Raw genomic sequence first — 18253 nt, forward strand, 5'->3', positions numbered from 1 at the left:
GTGGTACTTTAGGTGACTGGCAACACCTTGCAGAAACAAGGAACATCACTGCGCAGGGGAGGAGCCAGTAAAGAGCAGCATAAGTGCCCCTTCCCTCTCCCTGAAACGCTCCGAGTCAGCAGCAGCTCCCACCCAGCTGTCTCGCAGGGACTCTCAAGGACTAAGGCAAGGACACAATTAAGACTCAACAAACAGATCAATTTGGGAAGAATGGACATTTGAACAACGTTGAGTCTTCTGACCTCTGAACAAAATATCTCTCTCCATTTATTTCCGTCTTTCATTTCTCTTAGCAAGGTTTTGTAGTTTTCAGTACAGATCTTCCAATCTTATCAGATTTATCCCTATTTCATATTTTTGATGCCATTATAAGTGCTATTGTTTTACACTTCAATTTCTGATTCTTTGTTGTTAGTATATAGAAACACAACTGATCTTTGTATTTTGACCTTGTATTCCGCAACCTTACCAAACTCACTAGCTCTGGTAGCTTTTTTGTAGAGTCCTTAGAATTTTCTATATATGTGATCATATTGTATGTAAACAAAGACAGTTTTACCTGTTCCTTTCAAATTTTGATGCCTTTAGTTTCTTTTTCTTGCCTCACTGCACTGGAAAGAACCTCCAGGACAATGGTAAAGAGAAATAACCAGAGCAGACACACTTGCTTGGTTCCTGATCTTAGGGAGAAAGCCTTCAGTCTTTTACCATTAAGGATGGTGTTAGTGATGTGTTTTTTCATAGATACCCTTTATCAGGTTCGTGGAAGTTCTCCTCTATTCCTAGTTTGCAGAGAGGTTTATTTTTTTACTTTTGTAATCAGTAATGGATGTCGGATTTTGTCAAATGATCTTTCTGCATCTAATGAGAGATCATATGGTTTTTCTTTCTTAGTTATGGCAAATTTCGTTCGTTGATTTTTGAGTGTTAAACCAACCTTACTTTCCTGGGATAAATTCCACTTGGTCATGACCCTGGAGGAGGATGAAAGTGTATTCCCTAGCATGTGCTCCTCTTGTTGGGTTTGAGTAGTGTGTACAGGGCAGAGATAAGGGGGTGGTGGCGGTGGTGGGAGACTCAGACCCTAGAGTGGAGAGTCTCCGGGGTTACAATCTGGGCGTATTCATTCTCTATTTCCTCCCTACCCTCAGCAGGGGGACCTTACCCATTAGAGAATCTTCATGCCCCTCTGTCAAGGCAACAACTTCCCCTTAGGTCATAATGCTCTCGTCCTCGGGGCAGAGGAAAGGACCTGCTCTTTCCACTCCCTAACCTGGTCAGGATCCAGCACTACTGTGTAACATCCCCTCCTCCAAACTTTCGCTGGCCTTGAGGGGCCGTTTTCCTGCCTTGCAGTTGCTACAGTAGAGGCACTGATCTGATGAGGGCAACACGGTGCAGAGAGGAGGGCGCGACTAGAAAGCTCTCCCTAGCCCATCCTCTGCTGGAGACACCTGGCCCTGCCCTCGTCCCCTCTGAGTCTGTATTCCCCTCGCCAGGTCCCAGTCTCCTTCTGACTCCATGGGGGTTTCCCACAGCTCTTGTTATTTTCTGCTCTCCAACAATTTCACTTCTGTGTTTCACTTCCGTGACATGTCCAGGGTCAGGTTTGGCTGATGGATCCTGCAGCCCATGTTAATTCTGCTTTGCCTGAAATAGGGGTTAACACCTGTATTTCAGGAACTGGAAGTCTACTTATAACAGAGAACTTAACAGAAATACTAGACACATAAAGATAATGGAGCAATATCTTCCAAGTGCTGAAGAGAAAGAAATTTGAACTTGAATTCTATACTTATCAGTCACACGACCGAAGCCTCCCACAGGGGAAATGCTCACTCTCGAATGTACGTACGCCAGTGCTATCATCTCAATCTTTGATAGTGTTTGCCTTCATATTAAGAAACCAAGGTAAAAGTAATCCCAAACCACTGATTATGTGAAACAAATCAAAGTTTGCTACTTTGGAGGGTTGCAGTGGAGGGAGAGATTATTCTTTCGTGCTAAAATTATTATATTTTCTTTGCAAAACTTTCAAAGAGAGGAGCATTGGTTATAAAGTAAAAGCCCCCTCAGCCCTTTCATTTCCGTTATCCAAAGGTAGCCACTGTTAATAGACTTCTGTGCCCGCTCCAAGAATTTTCTATGCATACTATCTAAATATGCATGTGGCATGCACGCATGCATGTGCGTGTGCATGTGTGTGTCTGTGTGTTTTGCATAAAGTGCATCATGCTGTATACAATGTTTTCTAACTAGTTCTTCTTTTAACAATCTATTTTTGTATATTGCTACATATAGATCTCCCTCATTAGTTTTAAAGTCTTCATAAAACACCACTATGTGGATGTACTACAGTGGCAAAACTTTTTTGATCGACATTTGGCTTGTTTCTAGTCTTTTGGTTGTTGCAAATGAGGCTGAAATGCACCCTTGTGCAGATATCTGTATGCTTTCCTAAGAATGCATCTGAAGGAAAAATTCCCTCCTGGAAGGAGAATTGTTGAGTTAGAGCAGATGTACATTTTGGATTTTGACTGACATTGCCAAATTGCCATCCCATGGCATGGGGCCAATCTACATTTGTTTTTTCACATGCAGACTGGCACTGGCTTTATCAATCTTTTTAAATTTTAACTAATCTGATTGGTAAAGATGCTATTGAATTATTTTACTTTGAGTTTAGTACTTCTTTTATTTTACTTCTTATTTTTAGTGTTTTTTTGTAGAACTTTGTCTCATGAAAGCTTGCTACCCTCCCCACCCCCACCACTAACCACAAGTATAAAGAGAACTATCTGAATAACCATTAAACATTTGTATAATCATGTCATTTAACTTGTCTTTACCTTTATAATACTACCCTAAACGAATCTGGAAACCATTATTTGGAACTAACAAAAGCTTAAATATTTACTCTTTTTAAAAATTTTATCTTCTTCATTAAATAGAGAGTGCAACCTTTCTAGAATGGTGGGTTAAAAATGTCCAAATTTATAAATTGAATTAAATACAATATCAATAAAAATCTCAATAGGATTTCTTATGGAATTAGACATTAAAAAATGCACAAGAAAGCGTAGATATATTAGAATGTTGAAGATTCTTTTGAAAAAGAAGAATGAGGAAGAATTTATCTTACCAGAAATCAAAACATAGTAGAAAGTTATGATAATTGCAATGATGAGGTATTGACATAGGAATCCATAAACAGATTAGATCAGTAGAATAGAATAATTTAGAAATACACACTTATTTATGGTAAATGATAAAAGTAGTATCTCAATTCAGTAGAGAAATGACAGATTATTGAATTATAGGTGTTAGGACAGCTGGTTATCCATTTGGGAAAAAAATAAAGGTAGTTCCCTACCTTACGCTATTCACACACAAAAATTCCAGATGGTTTAGTGACCTAAATGTGAAAAATCAAGGTATTTAAGGTATTAAAAGAATGTATAGGAGAATATGTTTATGATCTTGAAGAAGGGAAGATCCTCTTAAGTCTGAAAAGAAAATTCTTAAAGGAAAATATTGATAAATTTGACCACTTCTAAAATTGAAACACTATAGAAAACATAAATGAAAAGTGACAGACTGGAAAAAAATATTAGCAACATACATAACAGCTGAAGGATTATTGTTTATCCAGAATATATAATGACTTTTACAAATCAATAAAAGTGTGACAATCCAAGAGAAAAATGGACAAAACCAAAAGCAGGAAATTTACAGAAGAGGTAATACAAATAAAAAGATGCTCAGTCTCACTTTTATTAATCAAAGAAATAAAAATTGACCCGATATTATGTTTCCAATCTTTGCCCGTGAGAATTTTACAAAGTTTGGAGGACAGTTTGGCAATATCTATTAAAAATTTTAAATGCACAAAACCTGTGGCCCACTTCTCAGTCTTTACCCTGGACAACATGTCTGTGTGTGTACAAAGAGGCCTCTTGCTGCATTGTTTTTAACAGTGAAAAAATGGAAAAACGTCAACTTCCATCAATAGAGCAATGGTCATATAATGGAGGTATAGCCCAGAGAGATAATACTATGTAACAGTTCAAAAAATGAGATTGTTCTCTCAGTGGCACATGACAGATCTGCAAGATGTATTGTTGAGTGAGAGAAACATGTTGCCGAGCAATATGTATAAGGTGACATCATTTATGGAAAAATAAAGGAAGAAGAAGATTTCCCACAGATCCATATATATGTATGAATGTGAAGTAAAAGGTTTGGAAGGACAAACAAAAATGACGAGAGTATTTATGTCTAGGGAGTGGAGTTGGGGGTGGTGTAATAACCTAATCAAAGGGGAGCTGTAACCTGATCTGTGGTACTTTAATTTTATTCAAAATAGATCCAGTTATTACCTGTATAAATCAAAATTAATTTTTAAAATTTTAAAGAGACAAGTCTTTGGGCTGGGTGCAATTAATATGTGTGAGGAGTCATGGCCCCCCCGCCCCCAGCCCCCTCCCCAGCTTCCAAGGCCTCCTGCTCTCCAACCCCACACACACAGGAAATCTGGCTGTAATCCCAACTGAATTGTTTCCTAAACAGCTTTAAGAAAGAACAAGCTGTTTTGCAAGCAGTAGCAGAGAGGGCCCGTTATCCCACAGGCAGTTGGACTTCGCCCTGCTGGTAGGGATGTTTGGGAGAGGCAGGTGAGAAGGGAGGGCAGGGTATGTGGGGGAGGGGGGTGGGCTTCCCTCAAAAGACTCTAGTCTGGAGATGTGGCAGTTCCAGCACTGCCCTCCAGAGGCCACCCTCACGATGGGGACCTAGTGGGTAATTTATGGGACAAGGCTTGTTCGGAATATCTCCTCAGGCAGACATATTCTCCTTCTGGTTACTCTGCCTGCTGAGCATCCCTTTGAGCCTCAAATACCCGTGGGCTAGACTAATAGGGCCTAGATGAAGGATCAACAGAGGTACAGACCAGGCAGCCTTGCAGTGATCCTCGTTGGGTCTTTATTAATTGGTTAGAAACATGATAAAGTCACAGAGCATCTCAAGCCTCTATACACAAATGCAGGCCCAGAGCCCCAGCCCTGAGCCAAAGGCAGGTGGTTTAGGGATTTCACATCTTGAGAATTCTCCCATCTCCACGTGGGTAGAGAAGGAAGGGCATTTTACCGTCATTCTTTGAGAAGGCTTTCGTTTTACAAACATTCATTGCCTCACCGCTGCCCATGAGCAATCGGGGTAGGCATTTCGACATCTGTGAATCACTGCGATGCCACCTGCCTGGCTCTCGGCCTCTGGGCCTGCCCGCACAGTGCACCCTTCACTCCACTGCTGCCAGAGTGAGCTTTCTAAAATGTAACTCTGATTGTGCACGTCACAGCCTTCATGGCTCCCTGGAGCCGTCAGGACAAGGACGTCTTAGTAGGTCAGCAAGAGTGTTGGTCCTGGGTCTCTGCCTGCCTTACTAGCCTCATCCTGCCCCACCATTGCCCCATGTTGGAACTGTCTGAAGGAAGCCCTCTTGTGTTGAGGTCTTTGCTATGTCATTCTCTGGGCCCACAATGTTCTTCCTCCCTTGTCCACTTGGTCAACTCCTAAACATTCTTCAATATAGTCTCAAGCACCAGCTCCTCAAGAAAGCCTTCCTAGGTCCCCCCAGTTGGTCCAAATGCTGCTCTTTGATGCTCCCAAAGAATCCTGCACCGGGCTCTTGGGGTACCATTGGTTTTCCTTTCTGCATCCTCCTGTGTGCTCCTTGAGGACAAGGCCTGCACTTTGCTCAGTGGAGGATGCCCAGTGGCCAGCACAGCACCTGGCACCTGACAGCTAGATTATTCTGAACTGTGCCACACTGTTGCCCTTGGCAAAGTAATTTCCTTCCCTGGGCTCTGTCATTCTCATCCGTGCTATGAGGGGCTTATATTAAATGTCTCTTCCCTCTTGAGCCTTGACAATTCCCCCAGAAGAGTAAAAGGACACTAATTGTCAGAGTTGATGAGAGCAATGGGGAACAGGCGCTCCTTTGCACGGCTAATGGGAGGGTGAGGTGCAATCTTCACGAGGCGCCTTGACAATTTTTTTAAAAAGCCTTAAAAATGTGGATAACCAAATATGTAGCAAATTTTACTTCTAGAACTTCTTGCCTAAGGAAATAATTGAAGATGTGACTAGAGATTTAACTCCATAGATGTTGATCCTAGTACTGCCTCTAATAGTGAAAACTGGAAACAACCCAAGTATCTAACAAGAGAGGATTAGTGAATAAATCACAGTACTTCATACAAAATATTAAACAGACATAACAATGAAGTAAATCTATACTTATTGATATAGAAAGATGTCCAGGCTAAATTGTTAAGTACTAACAATAGGTTGTAAAACAATATTTAAAGTATGTTCTTATCACTGTTTAAAATACATCTTATATCTACACACAGGATATCAAATTCTTGAGTGGTGTTTTTGGTGAGTGGTGGGATTACGGGAAATTATTTTCCTTCCTACTTCTTTTTTTTTTTTTTTTTTTTTGTGAGGAGATCAGCCCTGTGCTAACATCCGCCAATCCTCCTCTCTTTTTGCTGAGGAAGACGGCCCTGGGCTAACATCTGTGCCCATCTTCCTCCACTTTATATGGGACGCCGCCACAGCATGGCTTGCCAAGCAGTGCGTCGGTGCGCGCCCGGGATCCGAACCAGCGAACCCCGGGCCGCCGCAGCGGAGCGCGCGCACTTAACCGCTTGCGCCACCGGGCCGGCCCCCTTCCTACTTCTTATTTATGTGAAAAACAATGACAAAACTGGAAAGAAAAAAAATTACCCATAATCTCACTTGATTGTAAGTAATTTTGATGTATTTTTATTTTTGCTTGTGTTCTCTAACTTTTCATGAATGGAAATATACTACTTATAGGATTAAAAATGTATTTTCAAAAGTCTATAAAATTCTAGAATCTGATTCACAAAGAGCCACTTGTCCAAGTTCACACATAGCAAGTAATTGGCAGAGCAAGTCTGGAAGAATGGCCTCCTCTCGTGGGCCCCTGGGCTCTGCTTCCCAGCGGGTGACAGGATCTCTGGGCATACTGGGAAGGTGTTCTGGGTGTGTTGCTGTCCCTTGTTCCTTGGCCAAGATGGTTTGGGCATAGAAGACAAGAGTGAGGGCAGGCAGGTGGCTAGAGTAGGAGGTGCAGCTAGACCAAACAAGCCCTGGGAGCCATGGTTGGCATGTGCCCAGCCTAACAAGGGCCCAGGGAGGTGGACGAACACAGTTATTAGTCATAGAGAACTTTTCCTGCCTGAGAATGGCAGCCTCTTTGCCAGCCTTCTTCAGGGGAGAAACTTCCCCCTCTTCTATTTCAGAACGATCCTAAAGTTTAACCCCAGTCCTCCTAACTGCACTGACCTTGTCCCAGAGAGGCCCTGGGCTGCATCAGCCAACTGACCACTAACCACAACCAGTTCTGCTTTCTCCTTGTTCCTGAAATCCAGGAGCAGATGGTGGGGGTGTTGGAGACAGCCCCCTACCAAAAGCCAAGAAGAAAGGGGAGGAGGAGAGGGATAGAGGAAGTTATCTGGGTCCTAAGCCCATAGCCCCCAGGGTCTTCTTTCCTGTGAAGCCAACGGTCTCCAGCCAGATTTCCTGTCCCTTTAACCCTCACCAAGAATGGGGGGCTGCCCACTAGGGTTGGTTGCAGGGGCTAGGTTACTGTTGGGGGTGGGGAACAGACCCCTGAGGCTGATTGGATCATCATCAGTCCAAGTGTCCCCTTTACCCTCCCTCCTTGTCTGGGGTCACTCCATTTTCCATAATTCCTTAGGGTGTTGGTTTCTGACTTTTGTCCTTTTCAAAGGAGCCCTGGATACTCAGTTTAACCAGAATCGTGGAGGGGGGTTAGTTGCCTGTACCCCCTGGAGACAGCACTGATCTAGGTACACAATGAGAGCTGAGAAACTCTGGGGTGGGGGTGCTAAGTTCAAAGGTTGGGGACAGTTCTGGTCCCTCCTTTTCTGCCCCTCTCTCCCATATTAAGGACCTCTCTCTGTGCACCCCAACCCCAGTGGGGGAGGAGAGAGAGTTCAGTCTCCAGGGGCGGGCCTCATCTACCCCACGCCTCCCCCAGCTTGGAGGACATAAAAGCCTAGATCCAGCCAGGAGGTGCTGCCAATGCTAGGTGAACTTCAGAGGTGGTGTCGTCGGGGGCTGAGTGACTGAAGCTAGCAAAGAAGGGGCGTTGTGGACCCCTGCCTCAAGGAGGCCTGGATTCCATCTGTAGGCAGGGCCCATTGAGGTGGGACTGGGGTATGAAGATGGGAGTGAGGGGCCTGGGAGGAGAGGGATGGTGGAGCTTTCTTCTCCCAAATGCTGTGTGGGCTTTGGGCATTTACTGGACTTGGGGTCTTGTTGCAGAGATGAAGCTGGTCCTGGCCCTAGCAGGGCTCCTGGCCATTCTGGCCACGCCCCAGCCCTCTGAGGGTGCCACTCCAGGTAACAGTTCAGAAAGAAGGGAAAAGGTGGTGGGCTGGGGGTGGTTCTGAGTCCCAGGGATTCATTTCCTCTGTGCCAGCCACTCTTGCTCTGGGGCCTGATCGGGGGCTTTGGGCTCATCCCTCACCTTGTGACCCCTGTTGTGGGCAGCTGTCCTGGGGGAGGTGGACACCTCGCTAGTGCTGACTTGCATGGAGGAGGCCAAGCGGCTAGTGGACAAGGCCTACAAGGAGCGGCGGGAAAGGTGAGGCGCTGGGCACGGCCTCGCTCTGGGCAAGGCTGCCCCAGGCCTTTCAGAAAAGGAACAGGCGTGGGGAATTTGCGGGTGGGGGTGGGGTGCTCTGTCTGTCTGTGGTCTTTGTGTCTTTGGGTGTGAGAATATCTTCGAAACCATCCCTCTCATGGCTTTGCATCTGTCTGGACACCCAGGTCCATACCCTGTTTATAAAGAGAAACCTTCCCGTCTGTGGGTCTGTCTACACTGTCCTGCACGTTCATCTCCTGGGCTGGGGCTCTGCTGAGTGTCTCTGCCTGTCTTCCCTGGCCCTCACTCTTCTCCAAACAGCATCAAGCAGCAGCTTCGCAGTGGCTCCACCAGCCCCATGGAACTCCTGTCCTACTTCAAGCAGCCCGTGGCAGGCACCAGGACAGCTGTGAGGGCTGCTGACTATCTGCACGTGGCCCTAGGCCTGCTGGAGAGGAAGCTGCGGTCCTTGTGGTCAGGGCCCTTCAATGTCACTGGTACTTTGGCCCCCAAAACCCCAGCCCCCGGCTCCACTAGTGACCCTCCCAACGATCGCCCCAACTCCTCCTGGGGGGGAGTCTTAAGGGCATCAGGGCCTCCCCTCTACATCCTCAGACTGCTCCCCCAACCAAGGCTCCCCAGCCTAGGATAGGAAATGGGGTCTCAGCTCTCACGCCCCTCTTTCCCCGCCCCTGCAGACGTGCTGACGCCGGCCCAGCTGAATCTGCTGTCCAAATCGAGCGGGTGCGCCTACCGGGACGTGGGGGTGAGGTGCCCGAGGAACGACAAGTACCGCACCATCACCGGGCAGTGCAACAACAGGTGCGGCCTGTTGGGGGCGGCCCCTCGGCGGGCGGCTGAGGGCAGCGTCCCGGGTCCGCCCGCGGCGCCGCCTGGTGTCAGCTGCCTGTCCTCCCCCTGCAGACGCAGCCCCACGCTGGGGGCCTCCAACCGCGCCTTTGTGCGCTGGCTGCCGGCAGAGTACGAGGACGGCTTCTCGCTGCCCTTCGGCTGGACGCCCGGGGTCAAGCGCGGCGGCTTCCCGGTGCCCCTGGTGAGCACTGGCCGGCAGGGGGGACAAGGCCCGGCCCGATGCCGCGCGGGGCCCGCGGCGGCCCCTGACACTGAGTGTCTCGCAGGCTCGCGCCGTCTCCAACGCCATCGTGCGCTTCCCCACGGAGCAGCTGACCCCGGACCAGGAGCGCTCGCTCCTGTTCATGCAGTGGGGCCAGCTGCTGGACCACGACCTCACACTCACCCCTGAGCCAGCTGCCCGGGTCTCCTTCATCACGGGCATCAACTGCGAGACCAGCTGCCTGCGGCAGCCGCCCTGCTTCCCGCTTAAGGTGCTCCCTTCTTTCCTCGCTGCCTGCTGGGTGGGGAGAGGGGACATCGTTCTTGGAAGTGGCCACCTCCCTCTGCGCCCAGGTTTCCTTCCCCAGCTCCTGAGTAAGGCTGGCCTTGCCGGCCCATCCACCCTCCTCTGTGCTGAGGACCTTCTCACTGTCCCTCAGACCTGTGTGTGTAGGTGCACGGTGCTCAGTCCTCCTTCCTCCCCACAAGGGAGCGCCTCCCCAGCCCACATTTCACAGAGCCTGGGGTGTGGGGTAGGAGCAGGGCTGAGAGTGGGCTGGTTGGTTGAGGCATATGCTAAGTAGGGAGAGGAGGAGGGAAAAGAAGGAGAATCCGGGAGAGAGGGAGAGAAAGAGACAGAGAAAGACAAGGGGCAGGAAAGGGACAGGGAAGAGGAGGCCGACTCAGAGTGTGGAGACCACATCCGGAGAACAGCGGGGAGGAGCAGACACAATGGAGAGCCAGAAAGAGAGAAAAGAGTTCTGGGCGAGGGGTCAGCAGACTGGCAGGTCACCTCCAGGGGGCCCCATATTCCCCAGTCTAGCATTCTAGTCGTCACCCCTGAAGCTCAGAGGCGCTCTGCTGGTGCAAACTCAGGCAGTGATGCCTTGTGGGCCTTGAGAGGCATCTCTGCAGGCTGAGGGGGCCAGAAGTCCTGAGGAACCCCTATTTTGGTGTCTGGGTCTCCCTCTCCGGTCCTGGACTCCAGGCTTCTTCTGAGGGGCGATGAAGGTCTTCAGGAGGGTGGACAGGGGGAGAGCCACTCCTGCCCCCTGTCCCCGCCCTCGGTGAGCCGGCCCGGTCTCTCTCTGTGCCTCAGATCCCGCCCAATGACCCCCGCATCAGGAACCAACAGGACTGCATCCCCTTCTTCCGCTCAAGCCCTGCCTGCACGGAGAGCAACATCACCATCCGCAACCAGATCAACGTGCTCACCTCCTTCGTGGACGCCAGCATGGTGTATGGCAGCGAGGATGCCGTGGCCACGAAGCTGCGCAACCTGACCAACCAGCTGGGGCTGCTGGCCGTCAACACCCAATTCCGTGACAATGGCCGGGCCCTGCTGCCCTTCGACACCCTGCACGACGATCCCTGTCTCCTCACCAACCGCTCCGCGCGCATCCCCTGCTTCCTGGCAGGTCAGCCCTGCCGGGGGACCCGGGATGGTGCAGGGGTGCTCCCTGCGGGAGCCACAGTGGGCCTGTTTGTGAGCAGCTTGTGGGTTTGCATTTAGAGAGACTCTGTCCTCGCCAACTTCGTGATGTTAATCCAGTTGCCTTGGTGACGAGTTGGATGGAGCCAGAAAGGCAAAAAAAACAAAACCAACAAAAAACAAAAACCCCAACCTAAGAAGCAGACTCAGGGATGGCCAAGGAGCCTCTGTCCATCTGTCCATCCCTTTCTCTGTCTTTCTCTTTCCCTCTGGACTCTGGCAGAGAGGAGAGTTGAGTTCCTCAGGGCCAGGGAACTAAAGGGACAGAGAGCAGCGTGGCAGCCCCACCCTCTAGAAATGCATTATCCAATACAGTAGCCACTAGCCACGTGTGGCTATTTTCATTTAAATTCAAGTTAATTAACCCCATATGTCTATGTGTGTGTTGGGTGGGAGGGTCAGATACAACAAGGCACAAGCCATGGTCCTTGTCCTCAAGGAGTCCCAGTCTCAGGTATGGGAAGGTAGCAAGTCATGTGTCGGAGCTGATGCCTATCAAATGAGCATCTCCAACCAGCAGTGCCCCTAAACAGAGGAAGAAGCTATTATGGTGGACTAGGGCATCAAGGCAGGCCTCCTAGAGGAAGTGTAAACTGAGCGTGGCATGGAAAGATGGGTAGAGAGGAGTTACGGGTAGGAGGCATTTCAGGCCTTGGCTGGGGAAGGAGTTTCAATAGAGCAAGTCCCTTCTGGGATGAAGGTCTTAGGAATGACAGTAGCTTATGCTTTCCCAAGGGGACACCCGCTCGAGTGAGATGCCCGGGCTCACCTCCCTGCACACACTCCTTGTGCGGGAGCACAACCGGCTAGCCACACAGCTAAAGCGCCTGAACCCCTGTTGGAATGGAGACAGGCTCTACCAGGAAGCCCGAAAGATTGTGGGAGCCATGGTCCAGGTAGGCAGTCCTGAGCGTCAGTGATGCTGGGGGTCAGGCAGACTTGGGATCCAAATGTGCATTTGCCACATCCTAGCTGTGTGACCTTGGGCAAATTAACCCTCATGAGCCTCAGTTTCTTCATCCACAATGCTGTAAGGATTAAAGGACGTAGATGAAAACACCTGGCAGATACTAAGTGCCTGACAAGGGTTACTTGCCTCTATCCCCTCCTTCTCAGGCTTGCTCCCTTCTTCTGTCGTGTCCATCAGGACTGGTATTGGGAGGGTTAAACGGGTGGGTCTAAAGTGCCTGGTGCATAGCAGCTGTTCAGTAACTGCCTCTCCTTTCCTTCATCTCATCATCACTCTTGGCTCTTTTACCCACTCACCTCTTTTTGGCTCCATCATAGCTCACTCAATTTCCTTATTCCTATTTATCCCTGGGCAATGTTCCTGGTTTTCTCTCCCAGCTTTTGATGCTCCAGCACCCCCATCCTCTCCCCAAGATATAAACACAAACACGCACACACAAATACACGTACACTTTTTTTTTTTTTTTGTGAGGGAGATCGGCCTTGAGCCAACATCTGCCAATCCTCCTCTTCTTTTTTTTTGCTGAGGAAGACTGGCCCTGAGCTAACATCCGTGCCCACCTTCCTCTACTTTATATGGGTCGCCGCCACAGCATGGCTTGACAAGCGGTGCGTCGGTGTGTGCCCAGGATCCCAACCAGCGAACCCCGGGCAGCTGCAGCGGAGCACACGCACTTAACTGCTTGCGCCACCGGGCTGGCCCCATGTACACCTTTTTTTTTAATTTATTTTTAATCTTTTTTTAAAGATTTTATTTATTTATTTTTTTCCCCCAAAGCCCCAGTAGATAGTTGTATGTCATAGTTGCACATCCTTCTAGTTGCTGTGTGTGGGACGCGGCCTCAGCATGGCCGGAGAAGCGGTGCGTCGGTGCGCGCCCGGGATCCGAACCCGGGCCGCCAGCAGTGGAGCCTGTGCACTTAACCACTAAGCCACGGGGCCGGCCCTCATGTACCCCTTTTTAATACTCCTAGACTCTGGACGGGGAGAGAGTTGCAGTTGCTGAGGGTGAGTTTTTGATTTGCACTAAGAATTTAAGTGAGATTCATTTAAGCCTCAGAGGAAATTCCAAAGTATAGAATCTAGAGTGAGACTGTTCCATAGCTTCTCTTTACACTGCGGGAAATCATGTAGGGTGGCTCTTTTCGTTCTTGCCTCCCCTCCTTCCACAAACATATACTGAACCCTATTGTGAGCCAGGCACTTGCTGGGAATTGAGTAATTTCAAGAGAAATGAGATACAACCCTTGCCCTCAAGGAGCTTTAAGTTAGTAGGAGAAATGAGATATTAATAACTCAAGGGCAAGGCAGCTATTGCAATGACTAACAAAGCCCTTTGTTATTTAATCCTCTAAGGCAGAGGGCAGAATAATTACCTTTAATTTACATTTGAGGAACTGGGGCTCAGAGAAGTTAATGACTGGTCCAAGGTCAAACAGCCGGCAAGCAGTAGAGCCCTGTTTATGCCACTTGATGCCACGCTATTAGACCCGGATCCAGTTCTGTGGAAGGCAAACCCCTGGCCATAGACGAGGGAGGAATCCCCCAAGCCAGGAGCAGGTGGAGAATCTGCAGGGAGGGGTGAGTGGAGACACCACTCTGAGTGACTTTTCCTTAGATCATCACTTACCGGGACTACCTGCCCCTGGTGCTGGGGCCAGAGGCCACGAGGAAGTACCTGCCCAAGTACAAATCCTACAATGACTCGGTGGACCCTCGTATCGCCAATGTCTTCACCAATGCCTTCCGCTATGGCCACACACTCATCCAACCCTTCACGTTCCGCCTGGACAATCGGTACCGGCCCATGCAGCCCAACCCCCGGGTTCCGCTCAGCAGGGCCTTTTTTGCCACCTGGCGGGTGGTGCTGGAAGGTGAGCAGGACCTAGGCCGGGAGAGAGTGGGCTGGCAGCTGAGGGTGGGGTGGGATGGGCTTGGCCACAGGGAGCTAGAGTGGGAGAAATCCTCTTTCCTTTCATCCTTGGGGATCTGATCTGGCTTTCCAGCCTCAGTTCACCTGACTCTTCTTCCACGTCTAATAATAAAAGATGGAGTGGAGATGGCTCGTAGGAAACTGGCTCTTTCCCGTGTGTTGTGACTCTCAGTGACCCAGGAGGCCAGGGTCTGGGTGCATCCCAACCTTGCATGTATGAATGGCATGATCCCCTGAGACCTCGATGCGCTGGTGAGGACCTGCTCATAGGGCCACCTTGGTGCCAGGAGCTGCATGTGCCCGGCCTTCTTCTGCAATCCCCCCAACTCCACCTTGGACTTGTCCCTGACTCCAATCTGAGCTCTGATACTGAGCCAGATACTTCCCTCAGTCTTGCTCCTCTTGCCCCCAGGTGGCATTGATCCCCTCCTCCGAGGCCTCATGGCCACCCCTGCCAAGCTAAATCGCCAGAACCAAATCGCGGTGGACGAGATCCGGGATCGGTTGTTTGAGCAGGTCATGAGGATCGGGCTGGACCTGCCTGCACTGAACATGCAGCGCAGCCGGGACCACGGCCTCCCAGGTGAGGGCCTGCAGGAGTGCCCCGCCCCCACCCCCACCTCCCACTCTAGGGCCCTGCCCTCTCCAGTGCCCCCTGCTGCCAAGGCTTCCCCCCACCCCAGCACCTTGCTCTTAGGAAGTGGTCTGAGGTCAGGCCCCTACCTCTCCCTGGGCCCGCCTGGTCCATTTCCAGCTCCTCCTGACCTCCTTTGCATTGCTGTAACCCTCAGACTTGGAGCATCATCATAATAACAACAAGCCCCCTACCCCCCACAGTCTGAGAATCTGTCTCCCTCATCATTTCATTTTGCTTCATTTTACATGAACTCTGAAGGGAAGAGAGTATTATCACTTCCATTTTACTGATGAGGAAACTGAGGCTTGGAGAGACTCAGAACCTGCCCAGGTTCTCCAGCCGAGTCAGTGACAGAGCTAGAATTTGAACCCAGATCAGCCTAACCCCCAAACTTGTGCCTGCATTATGGGACAGCTGGTGTGGCTGAGCCTTCTAGACACACTTCACCCCTCACAGATCTGAGATCTTCAGAGAGGGACAATGAGATGTCCCTATTCTTGGACCTGGCAGGAGTTTATGGCAATTTGGGATTTGCCTTAGGGTAGGAGGGCAAGGGAGAGAGAGAGGGTCCTGGAGAGGCCCAGCTATCCCTTTGGCCTGTGCCAAGGGTCCTGTGTCCTCCCCTCCCTCCTGTACCTCTGTATATGGCCGTGGTGTGTTGGGAAAGTGGGTTTTCTGGGACCACACACAGCCACTCCTCCCCTCCCTCCACGCAGGGTACAATGCCTGGAGGGGCTTCTGTGGGCTCCCGCAGCCCCGCACGGTGGGCGAGCTGGGCACAGTGCTGAGAAACCTGGACCTGGCGAGGAAGCTGATGGAGCAGTACGGCACACCCGACAACATCGACATCTGGATGGGCGGCGTGGCCGAGCCCCTGGAGCGCAATGGCCGCGTGGGCCAGCTCCTCGCCTGCCTCATCGGGACCCAGTTCAGGAAGCTCCGTGATGGCGATCGGTGAGGAGGCAGGTGGAGTGGCCCAGGCCTGCTGTGTGGCTGTGGAACCTCGGGTTCCGTGACTTTCCAGTGTGTTCCAGGGAGCCTCAAGGTCATCCTTAATGTCCTCTGAACCTGTTGGGGACCCCTGGTTGTGAAGCAGCAAGACAGAGAAAATGGTGCTGTCATTCACTGTTGAACAGTCCCATCCTTGCTTTCCCACGGCTTCTCCTAGTGTCATTTCATCATGGTCTTGACATCTATCATACCCCGTTCTCACCTAGCTTATATTGTGCCTTTGGGAAAATCAGAAAAAGAAGGTGTCCCTCTCTGGGTAGACGAATTATAAATCATCCCCAAGATTCTCTCCACTCCTATGGATGCAGCCCCAGGCCAGGGCACAGGACTTTGTGAGCGAGTGTGGGCCCAGCTTCCTGTCCGGCATTAATGGTGTCCCTCTGGGACACCACCCACTGGGGTGGGGGCAGCTGGGCAGCCATGCTTTACTCTGCACTGTGAGTGGGGGTCCAGATGTTTGAAAACCCCTGGGCTGCCCGAGGCCTGGAGTTCTCCCATGCTGTAGAGTGGGCGTCTGCTGTGGTCCCCTTGCATCTAGGGAGCAGCTCAAGCCAGTTGATGCCGTCCCAGCCCAGAACAGCCTCAAGGACAATGTCGTGGGTGTTCCCATGCAGGTTTTGGTGGGAGAACAAGGATGTGTTCAGCACGCAGCAGAAGCAGGCCTTGGCCAAGATCTCCTTGCCCCGCATCATCTGCGACAACACGGGCATCACCACTGTGTCCAAGAACAATATCTTCATGTCCAACACATTCCCTCGGGACTTTGTCAGCTGCAGTACACTCCCCATGTTGGACCTGGCTTCCTGGAGGGAAAAGGACTAGAGGCTGGGTAAGGGGGTGCAGTGGTGAGGTGAAGGCTGGGCACCCCGGGGCTGGCCACTTGGAACCACAGAGATCTCCCTTCCCTAGGTGAGCCCATCCCCGTTCTGGTGCCGGCTGAGAAAATGAATGACTAGACATTCATTCGTGTGTGGGTGCAATGTTTATAAATTGCATTTCGTATGTGTATGTTGTCTGTGCACAGGGGTAGTGTTTTGTGTGCTGTGTATGTGTGTCATTTATGTGACGGTGTGTGGCTGTTTATGTGAGTATTAAGTACATGGAAGGCAGCAAAGCGGATTGGTGAGGAGCACAAGCTCAGGAGGGTTCAAATCCTGGCTCTGCAGCTTCCCAGCTGGGTGACCTTGAACAAACTACTCAACCTCGCTAAGCCTGCGTTTTCTTCTTTGTGAATAACATCTGTCTTGGCTCCTTAGAAGGCCCTTTTGCATAGTCTAGTTCTTTGTTTATTGAGCACTTACTCTCTGCCAGGCACAGTGCTAGGCATGGGAAACATACAGAGAATGTCAGGCACCGTTTCTGCCACGTGGAGCTTGTACCTTGACAGTGTCCTGGTTAGCAGAGGTGAACCAGCGACCCCTGGACGACCAGCCATTAGCAATTGGGCTGTGCGTGGTGGTTGACTTATGGGCCCAGCGGAGCCAGGCTCAGTCTCTTTCTTACTTTGTTCTCTTGCTTGTTCACAGGAGCCTGACTGGAGAGGAACTGGGACCGTGGGCCGTTTTGTACTATTTGTTTGTACCAGATATTCACGATAATAAAGCACCACTGATGGGGATCTTTACTCTGTCTGTGTCTGCAGTGGGGCTGGAGCCTCGGCGTGAGGCTTGCTCTGGGCTCTGAACTTGAACCAGTGTGGTCTGTGCCTCAGGGTCCTGTGTTTTCTGAACTGGGGGTGAAGGCAGCGGGGAGTCTTCCTTTGGCTGATCGATACATGGAAGGCAGTCAGTTCTTAGAAACCTAGGGACCGGGCCAAACCGAGCAGACTCTCCTCCCTCACCTTCCACCCACACCACCCCGGAGAACAGGAGCTGTGGGCACCAAGCCCTTATGCTTATTCCTTGCTCTGGCAAGTATTTGCTACGTGCTCACTCTGTGTCAGGCCTGTGCCAGGTGCTGGAAAACAGGGTCAGAACGCTGTTCTGCAGGAGAGAAAGAGCAGAGGTGTGATGGGAAGGTAGGCCCTCACCGATTGACAGGTCCTCTGGATCCTGCATCCCTGCAGCCTGGCACCGTGGTTCAGAGGGCTTTGAGGCAGTAGACTCCTTCTCACTCCTGGCTTCATGTGGCCAGGTCCCCAGAGCAGGGACAGCAGATGGCTGGGCTGAGGGAGGGAGGGAGGGTATTTCCCTAATTTTGGCTGGAGCTTGATCCCGATATTTGACTGGTGGGTTCCCTCCCCCTTCCTCCCTTCTTCCCATATGTGGGGAGGGGCACCCACAGCTGGGAGCTTGAAGGTGTGCAGGATGCTGGGGCTAATGTACCATAGGAGCCCCAGGCAACAGTAGGACCTCACCATAGCAGGGTAAATACTACTCACCTCTATTTCCTTGATGACGAGAGGCGTGCCAGAGAAGTGAAGGGACTCATCCA

The 18253-nt window shown here is 50.5% G+C and overlaps 1 protein-coding gene across 1 annotated transcript; it reads left to right on the plus strand.

Annotated features, from left to right (window-relative positions):
* Positions 1-8375: 8375 nt before the first annotated feature.
* Positions 8376-17438, plus strand: MPO (myeloperoxidase). The gene is made up of 13 exons (XM_058560579.1): positions 8376-8460; positions 8611-8704; positions 9026-9201; positions 9403-9526; positions 9629-9758; positions 9844-10050; positions 10878-11196; positions 12006-12166; positions 13858-14113; positions 14585-14755; positions 15526-15763; positions 16435-16649; positions 17347-17438. The coding sequence occupies exons 1-12, from the start codon at positions 8385-8387 to the stop codon at positions 16640-16642; spliced, it is 2160 nt and encodes a 719-aa protein (XP_058416562.1). The 5' UTR covers positions 8376-8384; the 3' UTR covers positions 16643-16649; positions 17347-17438.
* Positions 17439-18253: the final 815 nt, after the last annotated feature.

The sequence above is a fragment of the Diceros bicornis genome, chromosome 18 (assembly GCF_020826845.1).
Source record: "Diceros bicornis minor isolate mBicDic1 chromosome 18, mDicBic1.mat.cur, whole genome shotgun sequence".
NCBI lineage: Eukaryota > Metazoa > Chordata > Mammalia > Perissodactyla > Rhinocerotidae > Diceros > Diceros bicornis.

Excerpts from the sequence above, each read along its gene's own strand:
- MPO (XM_058560579.1), top strand. The coding sequence starts at position 8,385 with ATGAAGCTGGTCCTGGCCCTAGCAGGGCTCCTGGCCATTCTGGCCACG. Across the intron at positions 9,759-9,843 it reads GCGGCTTCCCGGTGCCCCTG|GCTCGCGCCGTCTCCAACGC; the intron begins GTGAGCACTGGC and ends AGTGTCTCGCAG. Across the intron at positions 14,756-15,525 it reads CCGGGACCACGGCCTCCCAG|GGTACAATGCCTGGAGGGGC; the intron begins GTGAGGGCCTGC and ends CCCTCCACGCAG.